The sequence below is a fragment of the Xiphophorus hellerii genome, chromosome 21 (assembly GCF_003331165.1).
Source record: "Xiphophorus hellerii strain 12219 chromosome 21, Xiphophorus_hellerii-4.1, whole genome shotgun sequence".
Lineage (NCBI taxonomy): Eukaryota > Metazoa > Chordata > Actinopteri > Cyprinodontiformes > Poeciliidae > Xiphophorus > Xiphophorus hellerii.
The window spans coordinates 23,037-35,167 of record NC_045692.1 but is presented as its reverse complement, the minus strand read 5'-3'; the positions used below and the strand labels follow the sequence as shown (position 1 = coordinate 35,167).

At 38.2% G+C, this 12,131-nt stretch overlaps 1 protein-coding gene across 5 annotated transcripts in view; it reads left to right on the top strand.

Moving 5' to 3' along the window:
• The window catches only part of arhgef4 (Rho guanine nucleotide exchange factor (GEF) 4), a 64,165-nt gene that overhangs the window by 42,566 nt on the left and 9,468 nt on the right, over positions 1-12,131 (top strand). For 4 of the 5 annotated variants that reach the window (XM_032551208.1, XM_032551207.1, XM_032551210.1 and 1 more), the window contains exons 4-7: positions 10,062-10,241; positions 10,416-10,616; positions 11,145-11,324; positions 11,447-11,679. In XM_032551208.1, coding sequence (XP_032407099.1) covers positions 10,062-10,241; positions 10,416-10,616; positions 11,145-11,324; positions 11,447-11,679 — 794 coding nt within the window. Of the gene's footprint in view, positions 1-948; positions 2,042-10,061; positions 10,242-10,415; positions 10,617-11,144; positions 11,325-11,446; positions 11,680-12,131 lie in introns of those variants that run through there. The other variant, XM_032551212.1, reaches the window with a different exon arrangement.

Below are 12,131 nucleotides of genomic sequence, written 5' to 3'. Positions count from 1 at the left end.
AATTGATTTTAAGCTTGGCCCATTAACCTGGGCCCCTTGTAAGCAGATAGAAGAGGAGAAAAGAGATAGAGGAAAACTCAGAATCCATAACAGCAAAACAGAAAAAAAGGCAAGTATTAAAGTTTAGCGTCACTCATGCCACATCTTGTGGGCTTGGCTTTCAAGAGATGTGAAACAAGATGTTAAATTAGAAGAGGCCTAAGAGGATGATCAAAATTCTGCTCAGTTGCTGTGATTGCTGAGTTGCAAAGAATGTTCAGCCAAAACTGGAGAAAATACAGAAAACATTAATATAATTGGTCAGATTTGCAGAAAACTTTTGATTACTGGTGAAACTTGCAGGTTTGTGCAGAATTTCCATTAATAGCTGTGGTTGCAACATCACAACTCCCTGATTAATACCACTAACCGCTCATTCAAATCCATCTATACACACATGCACATGCACCCCCTCACACACATTATCTGAATTGTGTAATGTCACTACTGTCACTTCACAGATAGTTCAATTCTTCTTACAAAAAGAAGGCTATGTTTTTTCCTTGCACTCAGATTCACACCTCAAATGGGCAAGTCCATTTTAAAAATGTGGTTTAGACCTAAGAACTTATGCGTTAACAGCTTAACCTTTTCATTATGTTATACAGCAGATAATTACTAACACTGAATATTATATTCCCAGCAACTATGCAGTTACAAAACAGCACACACTTTTGTTTTAGATCAGTTTTTTATCCTGCATGGCCTCCTCTACACCCTGCCCCTCTTCCTGTCAGCTCCTTACCCTACCCCCACACTACTTGAATCCCTCCCATGGGTTGTTATGCCCTTGTCTCAACCAGTCCGGTATCCAGGATGTGCTGACACACTGCACATTCTGATTGGCTGCCAGTGATGCAGGGGTGGGCACAGTTAAAACGGAGGAAAAAAAGACTCCCGATTCTGGTTGTTAGATGGATGGTTGAGGTAGCACAGATTCACGCAGCACTGAGCTCCATTTTAGAGTGAGCTCATAACAGAGATAGAAGGTACCAAGATTGAGAGATAGGAAAAAGCTTCAGAGAGAAAAAATGTTCAGCCAGTCTAGAGCTTTAGTAGGACATGGTGAAAGAAGAATGTGCTAGAAAAACATCGGACTGACACTGACTAAGAAAAAGAAGAGAACAGAAACCAGGGGGCATGATCATGTATCGAGGAGAAGGAGTATCCCATCCCCCAGTTTTCATCCTCACATCCTGACCAAAGGGAGACTGAGACGAGGAGCTCAAAGGACAAGAAATCCTAAACTGGCTGCAGAGCGAAGAAAACAGAGGGGAGTTTCCTGAGCCCTAAAAGAAGAAAGAATCATTAAAGGAACGAATGGTGCTGAACACACATAAATAGCTTTGCGGATTCACACACAGATATAGATAGGCACATAGCCTCCACCGGCAGGCCGGGGCAACGCTGAGCATCGGCAAAGTGGCAGGAGAAGCAGGGGAGGTGACTGTCGGAGCCGAGCGGAGGTGGCTATCTGTTTTAGAAGACGACAGAGGTAGTCAAGGAGTGGGACAAGCTGACGCGGTGTGGTGTGGAGGCTCAGTGCTCAGAGAAAGGCGACAGGGAACAGGTGCTGAGGAGGAGGAAGAGGAGGAAACCAGGGGACTGATGGCTCGCGGCAATGGCTCTGGGCGGTGGAACAGGCAGAAGATGGGATTCTTTAACACCCTTCTGCGCTGTAACCTACCCCCAGATACCCAAAAGGTGGTTGTGTTTGTCATCATGATGTTGCTTATTATCATTAATGTAGTGCTCATGTTCCTACTCGCCTTCCAGTAGACTGCACACACACACCTATCCACTTTCTCTCTCTGAAACACATGCTCAGACAGAGACACATAGACTGTTACACCTAGATGGGTGAGGAGGCGAGCAGATAAACTGAGACACAAGAAGAACCACCGTATTATGAGAACACTGCTTGGATCGATGTGGGTGTCCTGTGGTGTTCACCATGCCAGCAAAACACAGGCGCAACTGGAGGAATGGAAGATCATGTAGAGTAAGAATGCATGATGTTTCTTCATATGTATTATCCAAAATAACTAGATTCTGGTAAAAACCTCAGCCTGTTGGTTGGCTGCTCAGAATTGTACTGTCTCAAATCCTCAGTGATTATGATGATGGTGATGATGATGCAGTGTGTTTTCATCTCAGCTGAGCTGTTTTTGTATTAGCTTATTGTATTTTTATATTCTGTCTTACAGCTCCCTTGAAAACAGTACAAAAACGTACACCTCCATATGATGAGGTTGAGGTGCTGAACCAATAATCTATAAAACATACATTTTGCATGTAGTTAAGGTTTCTACAAAGTTTGGTTTAAATGCAGATATTCAGTTTATGAATGAAATGAAATTCTCAAAACAATAGTTAGTATTAAGTCATTTCATCTTGCTTTGAAGAACTGTTGCACAGAAGATCAGCAGGATTTTTTTCCTGGTCAAAAGACCATTTCAGAAAATAGATATTCAACAATATAGCTCCTCATTAAATGCTGTAAAAGCATACAACTTTACTGCATACTTTTTAAATCACATGAATGGATCCACTGAGATCAATTGCTGTGCTTTCAGATCATGCAGCTTTGGTTGATGAACCAAATGGGCCTGACTTGCAAACTGCAGCATTTATCTGAACTGTGAGCTCCCTGTCCTTATTGCTGTGCTTTAAATAAGATAGATAAGAGAGATAAGATAAGATAAATCTTTATTGTCATTGTCACAAGAACAACGAAATTTAAAAAGTGCCTTCAGTCAGTGCATATGCTCAAAAAACAAAAAATAACTGTCTCACAAGTCACACACAAATAAGAAATAACAAATAACTGGTAAAAAAAAACAACAAACAATATAAGCAAAGTTGTGCACTGTTATCAACAGTTGCTCAGACCTTAGTTGCTGAGCAACTGAAGGCACTTTTCCACTAGACCGCCTCTAACTTACATGGTCCTGGTCTGCCCTGATCAGATTTGTTTCCATTAGCAGATCTAGCGCAGTTCTGCCTGGCTGTTCTCAGATTTTTGTACCTACTTCAGAGATAGTAGTAGCAGAACCATGCCAAGCGATACCAAAGCGATTTGATTGACAGCTGACGGCATTCGTGGATTGACTCATGATTACCTCATGGCAAACTCTAAACAACATTATAGTATAGCTGTGGAACACAGACTGTCTGCTCAGTACGGAGGAGTGTAATTAGGAGTATTATCATGAGCAGCGCCAGGAACGTGTTAAATTTTGCAGCAGAAGGACCGTGGTTTAGCAGCGCAGCAAGCTGCTTGTTTCTCTGAAGAATGGGCAAAAACAAAAAAAGACAAATGATGCAGCTGTGGTCATTTTCTGTCAGAGCTGCAGGTTTGCTCTGATAGTGTGAAACACCAGAACTATATAATATTACCTTGAGATGTAAATTTTACTTTCCCTCTGGATTAAAAAAAATAATACATTTCCTGTGTAGCTATTGGTTTACATCTTTAAAGTTCACTACCTAAATCCAGAAGGTTGCACAAAAATAAAATGCGAGAATATAATTATAATTCTATGCTTAGCAAAATAATCAGCTGATCTGAGTCTTCATCATTATGTTTGGGTCAACAATGTATTTCTATAACACAAAATGAAATCTGGGTTTATTTCAGTTCATCAGAACCACAACCTCGAGGTACTCCATTGCTAACATCAGCAGAGATTTGAGCACAGCTGTTGCCTGCTCATGGTCCATCCACATTAGTGAGGAATAGACCTTATAATGGTTCTGGGGTAGAACCGAAAGCACACACTTACTGGTTAGTGTCTGACTTGCCATTGGAAAAGCACCTATATTTTCCAGACCAGATATGGTGAAGTGACTTCACCCACTATTCAGTTGATAGGGTGTAAAGAACATGTGTACAGTAGATCATGGAACGCAAAAATAATCTGAAGGGAACCTTTGTGAAAAAATCTGAACCTGTGCTTGTTTAACAATTTGAAAGAAAATTGAAATTTCACCCTGTTTTCTTCCATATTTTATATTTTATATTCAAATATGTTGAACCAGAGTGCTGTTGAATCAGTTATTGCTGGTCATTGGCTCTTAGGGAAATACTACTGTTTGCTTCTTATCTTTTAAAGAGACTTATTTGTGGAAATAACTGCCCTACTTCTTAATGCCTCTTATGATTGTGTTTTTTTCCTGCTTCTCTCTCTGTCATGTCTCAATGTTTTGACATTTTAACAGGAGATATTTTTTAAACTCGAGCTTGATTGAATAAAAATGGTATTGAAAAGTATTTTGGTAAAAATAGCTGAACCAAAGAGGGAATGATGTTAACTTAATTTAAACTGCAATTGCTACATACTGCATGACTTTGTTCAGGTTTGAAAAAATCACCATATAGTGGACACCCAGTACCTGAGAGGGTTAGAGACCACAGCTGCCTGCAAATAGATGAGAGCTATGAATACTTGAGACCCCCTTTAGAACTGCCTATTTTAATTGTTAAAATTCTAAATATACCTTCATATGTATTCAACTGCACAGTGGAAGCTGTCATAACACTGTTGCAAAAGCTAACATTCACAGTCTTCCTTACCTCCACTATTGGGGGTACAGTCAATCAGTGTCATGGAAAAGGAATGCTGTTCCAGGATTAACTGGTTTGCAAATGCCAGTCTTATAGCATGTCAAGTAGCTCTGCATCTAAGTATTTCACCTTCCCCAGCTGAATTTTCTTTAGAAAAATCTGCGCATATGCTGATTTTCCGTGAACAATCTGGAGTTTCTTTCCAGTGAAAAATCTGTGAACAGATGAGTCATCGAATAAGCGGATGTCCATCGAATTGGGTTTGGTGAAGTCGTAGTCAAGCAAGGTTATTGTATCTAAATTTACAGTTATGTTGAAAGGGCTAGTTAAGGTAATAAAACACAATTACTTTAATCAGCCCGAACAGATGAATAATTTTGTTCTCATTGGTCTTTTGCAAATTTATAACAATACAGTTTCTATTTTCCAGGCTGGTGAATCATTTTATTCTCTGTTTATATTGCTTGTGAATTTTAACGTATTTGGTGAGATCTTTTTCAAGCTCTTCTGCCATTTTCTCACCAGGACTTTCACCAAATAAAAAGATGAATACATGTTGTTCAGAGATTTCATTTTATTTGCATTTTACTGCTGCTAACTTTAAATGGCCTCACAAAGTGAATTCAGTCAACTCAGTTAAGCTCAGATCAACACAACACCTAATGAACTGATTTGATCCAACTAATTTCTGTTAGTTTAATGTGAATAGACTGAAAGAAAGCCATGACTTAATAGATTGATATGTAAGTATAGACTATTTTTAAATTTCTGTTTATGAACTGCTTTTTTCTTTATAAGACCTGGACATTGCTTAGCAGCAAAAGTCTGAGCAACTGTTGATAACAGTGCACAACTTTGCTTACATTTAAAGCACAAACACATACATTTTGCATAATGTGCATCAATATTGATTAATAAGGCAAAATTACACGTTATATATAGCTCAAATACGAAGATTTGATTTAAGAAATATCTTAAATGTACATAACATGAAATTATTCTTGTATGAAGTCTTGAACCCTAACTCAGTTGCTTCACACTGTCCATTAACTGCTCTGTTTAAAAGAGCTGAAGTTTTTAGGGATGCATTTCCTAAACAAATGTTGTTCATCTTATGCCTCATCCCTCCATGTTGTGTCCATGAAATGTCTCTCAACATGGAGTTGGAGTGTGAGACCCTCATCTAGTAGGTGCAAGTCAAGTAAATACTGATCAGCAGAATGTGCAAAATAGTATAAAATATTTCAAATATTTATCTTTTCCAAATGTTCATCTATAATTGAATACAATAACCGTCTTATGAAAATAATACAGAATAAACTAAAGATGGATGTCTGAGCATCAGGCTGCAAAAATATATTGATTCTTGCTTTTTTTGTTTTTGTTGTTATTTTTTCAATGAAATGAATATTTTATAATTATGCGTGCCACAAATTATGTGTGCTAGAAAAGACCCATTGCTGCTTCTGTTGGCTCCATATGTCAGATAATGGGGGTAGGTGACTGGGCAGCAGTTGTGTGTGTGTGTGTGTATTTTAATGCAATAAACACTGACATAATGTGTTTTCTTTGCACAAGCCGTGTGCAGCTGTTTAGCATAGCAGCATAATGTCTACCACAGAGACTGTGGTGTGAGGTAATGATACTGGAAATTTTTTGACAAGGCTTCAGTGGCTAGATGGTGTGTATAGAATAGAATAGAATAGAATAGAATAGAATTCAACTTTATTGTCATTGCACTGTCACAAGTACAAACAACGAGATGTAGTTTGCATCTATCCAGAAGTGCTCTACGAGATATAAATATTTATTTACAGATGTACAAGACTATGTATGTATGGACTATAAGGGGTACTAGGAAAGAGATATAGATATTGTGTATACATATAAATATGGGAGCTATATGCACAGATTATACAGATTATACAGAATATACAAGAATGTTAGGGAATGGATTATATATGTATATAATATAATACAAGATAAATAATGGCAGATAAAATTTACAGGTTGTATGTGTGTGTGAAGAAAACAGTCCGTGATGTGTGTGTGTGTGAGGATAGTCCATGTGTTATTGTTGTATGAGAGGATAGGGGAGTACAGTCCTTATAGTTTATGTTTTATGTCAGGAGGCGTTCAAAAGCGTGACAGCTGTGGGAAAGAAGCTGTTCCGGTGCCTGGTGGTTCTGGTCCGTAGGCTTCTGTAACGCCTCCCAGAGGGCAGGAGGGAAAAGAGTGCTATATGTTGCTTAGCAACAGCCACATGGCCTGTTTTTCTCATTGGCATGAATGATTACACCAGTGTAGCTGAAAATTAGATCATACGGAAAATAATAAGTCTGGTAGTGTGAGAGACATTTACAGGGTGTCTTTTCAGCCCTGAAAGAGCTGAAGTTCTGATCTGCACCATCATTAGGAACTGTGTATTTGCAGGAAGAAAGGTTGGCCAGCATTACAGAGCAGTTTGTTAAGCCTGCAATGAATCTGTTAAGTGTGCATAGACAATTTGAGATTTGGCGACTGCAGGACTTTCATCATCAACATCATCTTCTTTTTCCATTTACTTAATTTTTATTTCATACTTCTTCCTCCCATCAATATTATCCTGTCTAAAGTTTTGTTTCCATTGCCCATTGATTTTTCATCATGTATTGTCACCATAATGAGATCAAATCTAGGTTTTAAAGATCCGACACAGCACATGCAATTGTAAGGTACACAATTCTGGTCAGAGATTTACATTCACTTATCCAAGCATGGGATTTAAATAGTTCTCTAAAACTGCAATGAAATAAAATTAAAAAAAAGAATTGGACAAACAAATTCTAATTTGATATGAATTTTATCCAATGCAGAGTTCTCATGTGACGTCACACTTCCGTGAACTTTGTAACTGACAAAGTTCACGGCCGTTTTGACAGGCTCGTTTATATGATGGCAATAGACAAGCCAGAGCTCACCTTGTTCCTATTTAACCTAATAGAAACAATATAAGTGCATTACAACTGCTTGAGTACTCTACCCACCTGTGACAAATATCAATGATATTTACTGTAGCCCTAAGTGCCAAACTAGCAAAACAAGCTTATTTAATATTACTGGGTCCACTATGCATTGCGCATGGGTGTATGCATAGCGTGCATCCTTACCAGGTGTGAGTAGAGGGAGCAGAAGGCAGACTTACCATAGTAAGATGACACAATCATTCTGGTTCAAACTTGTGGGAAATATGTATAGAGGGTTTATTTATTTGTAAACACAGCAGCTTTGTGTGCAACTTAACTGCAGAAAGAGGAGACAGGAGTCAGAAGAAAAAGACGTAAAAATAATTTGAGTCTTGTTTTATTCTCAATGTCTTCCAATCAAAACCAAAAATAGAATGTAGTACAACCGTTTGTGTCTTCTCACCTCACCTTCTCTACAATACCAGTCTTGGTATTGTAGAACAGTACCAAGACTGTTGGTACTGTTCTACCAGTCTTGGTATTGTAGGGTTAGGGTAGGGTTAGGGTTACTCTTCTTTTGCTATTGCTAACTTTGCGGTGTCTAGGCGGTGCGCTCACGCAAAAACCGGTGGACCGACCATAGGTATACAATGTTCAACCCCATGCTTTGCCACAGTAGCAGAAAATGTGAGTACCATTAAAGATGGGAACTCTGCTAACAGACCCTGATACTCATCACCAGTGGCAAGCATGTTGGCGAGGGGTCAATGGGATATGTATCAAATAACACAGTATCTATTAAGCAGCTATTAGCAACATGCACCAATAACCTAAAAGCACACAAAAAATCTGCATCCAAAATAGGTAAAGACACAAAAGCTATTGCAAAGTCCCACTGAAACTGACGTCCGCTGAAACACACAGTCACCAACCTCGATCCAAAAGTGCGAATCGGGGTTCCGTTAGCCGTGTCCAGCGGCGGTTTGGAGTGTCTGGTTCAGAAACACATTCCAAATCTTTGGTTGAAATGGCGCCTTAAATTACATACAGAACTTAAAAATTTAAAGAGGATGCAATGTTGTGTTAATCAATTTATAGTCTAAACATAAATTAGGAGCCGGCAGTTTATCTTGAGAAAATAAATAAAGGTTCAGAAGTTAATTAGCCTGTAACATGCGCAGTGCGCTGCACAACTAATGCGGATGCAGTTCCATCGCTGCGAAAAATTAAACTTAACTCACCCTGTGGTTTCAACAAATGGAGCTGTAAGACATTACCCTCCTGTGCCCGGAAGGAGAGCGGCGCTCAGGAGGAACGCAGTAGATGTAACATCTGTCTGTTTCAGGGAAGCGAAACCACACAAAAAAATCCTCGTAAAAGCCAACATCCGGACCGCGCACAAGGTATAAATCTCGGAGGAATTTGTGAGGCACTGTGCATTCAGACCCTAGCAGGTGAAGTGCTTGTAATTTACGTGGAGTCGCTTAATTTCATTTAAGTTATTGGGGCCACAGTTAATGGTTTTTGTATGGAGAAAAACTATGGAGAAAAAGTTGGATTCGTTCATCTGCTTTATGCGTGATGGGATCTGAATTCACAGTTCAACGAGGTGAATATTCACTAAACCGCACAAAAAATGCAGCTGAATAGCCTATGTTAATATGATTATAGTTTGACGGGTAAAAATGGTAAGTGATGGATTTTTTTTAATGCTGTCAGTCAAAAAAAAGTGTAGTGTGACCTCTGGTCCTGATATATATATATATATATATATATATATATATATATATATATATATATATACAGTATATATCTTAACAAAACCTAATAAAAAGCATTTGGCATACCACACTGGAATTTGACACGTTTCTCTTTCCTGTTGAGAGATGCATCCTTCACTATATGTTTCTCTTACTACTGGCTCCACTTAAAGATGAACAGCAGAACTCTCTTCTGGATGGTATTAAAACTACAGTACTGAAAGAAGATCTAAGACATGTTATTAATCTATTGAAATTAGTTTAAATCTACCAAACTATTATTCAACAATTAATTGTAAGTTGTTTAATTGTTTGCATCCCTAGTCTCCTACTAGGGATGCAAACAATCCCTGCCACTATGTCACAACATACTGACAGTTTTAACAAATACATGTAATTTTTTCTCTTTATAAACGTTACATAGTGTGTAACTTTATATCCTGCTCGCATAATGTACCATGCTTAATACTTTTAATTGAATCTAAAGTATAAATTCCTCATAGTTATGATAATTCTGTAATATCTGAGACAAGGAAAGTTTCCACAAACGTATAATTTCACAGGTGGGGAGTACCCCTTAACTTTGTCAGCTAGCTGGTTTCAGAGTCACTGGTCAGAAGAGAGATCCTGCAGGACTGTTTTTGCTTTAGGCCTAATCCTTGGTCTGATTGAACCAAGCAGTTTTCATGTGGTTTTGTCTCATTGAATGAGTTCCTACATAATCACAGTGTTTCTGCTGTGAATCCGCAGCTGATCAGTGATGGCAGTGTAGTGTATGCTGAAGGTCTTTGGGACCATGTTACCATGGACGTCCAAGAACTTGGCTTCAAGGCTGGTGATGCCATCGAAGTGATTGATGCCACAAACAAGGAGTGGTGGTGGGGCCGCATCATCGACAGTGAGGGCTGGTTTCCTGCTAGCTTTGTACGGGTGAGGGGATCTCTGCTCCCAGTACCATCTCATTGTGATTGCTAATACCAACATATATGGTGTCTCTTATTACCAATATATCAATTGTTTTTTCAACATGTTTGATACAAGTAAAAACATATAAGGTAAATTATATATTTTGCCCACTAAGGATTTTAACTGTGTTCTCTTAAGCTGCGTGTGAACCAGGATGAACCTATGGAGCAACTTTCAACCCATCTGGAGGAATCCCAATGTGGAGATGAGGATGGAGCAGATTTGAGTTTGTTATTAGGCCCCGGGTTACCCTGCAAAGAACAGATGAGAGCCAACGTCATCAATGAGATCATGATCACAGAGCGAGACTACATCAAGCACCTGAAAGACATCTGTGAGGTCTGAAACTAGACCAACTTTAATTACTTTTGGATTTGCACTCATTTCATTTAGTTGCATTTTTTATATAATAACTCAATTCTACATTTATGCAAATTACATTGTTGCTTATTGATTTCAAATATTTTTTTCTATGTGGTTTAAAAGAGAATTAATCATATTAAGTAATATAAATGTGTTCTACATACATTATTTCTGAGCTTTGTTTAGTTTATTTTTATAGTACAAAGCTCTGTCATTAGTGAAAAGAGATAATTTAACAAGTTAAAATCTGAATAAAATAAAACCCAATGCTTTTAAAATGGTACTTCCTTTGGATAGACATAACTTCCTGGGTCATAGCAATAGAGTCCAAGCCAAGTGTATGTTTTGGCAATAGAGCAAATAGGCTTTAAATTTAGAGCACTTTCATCGCAGGCAGTATAATTATTTCTTCCTGTTCTCAGATTATGATTTTTACTTTGTATTTTTGGAGAGAAAAGCTCAATCCAGTCCATCCATCTTTGATCCTTATTCTGTTTTTCTCAGGGTTACATCAAACAGTGCCGTAAGAGGACAGACATGTTTACTGAAGAGCAGATTAGAACCATCTATGGAAACATTGAAGAGATATACAGATTTCAGAGAAAGTTCCTGAAGAGCCTGGAGAAAGAATTCAACAAGGAACAGCCCCATCTTAGTGAGATAGGCTGCTGTTTTCTTGAACATGTAAGATAGATGTTCTAATTTACTTTTAAAGCAGGTTGAAATTTCTTTTGACTTCTTCCTTTAGGATACGTACTTAAGATTATCTCACTTTGAACCATTTGTCTTCATGTCCTGATGTCCAGCAAACAGAGTTCCAGATTTATTCAGAGTATTGTAATAATCACCCCAACGCCTGCAACCAACTCTCCAAGCTGATGAAAGTCAACAAGTATGTGTATTTCTTTGAGGCCTGTCGATTGCTCCAGAAGATGATTGATATTTCTTTAGACGGCTTCCTACTCACTCCAGTGCAGAAGATCTGCAAGTATCCATTACAGCTGGCTGAGCTCCTCAAATACACCAATCCTCAGCACAGGTGACTGGCTTTAATTGCTGTTTACAATGAGCCAATATTCTACATCACAACATTAATTTTCATGTGTCAACAGAAAAATCTAAAAACCCTGTAGTTAAGTTTAGATTGGAGTTTTTTTCTTAATGTTGTACTAAAATACACTATAGCTACACTTGATATTTACAGTAATTATTTACATGACCTGTTCCACAGTACTTCATAGATGCCTTTGGAAACATGTCCTTGCTCCAAATGACCTGAGTACGATGGAAGAATATTTGTTTGTGCTTGAGGGAGATATTTATTAGGGACACACTATATTGGGCTGATATTTGATATGCCTTTTGTACAGCTCTCACCTACCAACATAGATTTTAGTTGACTTTGATTTTTCTTTGAAAACCAGAATAACTGAATAATTATACTGACACTTTCTGGGGAACTATAAAATTGAAGTGGGTTAATATGAAATA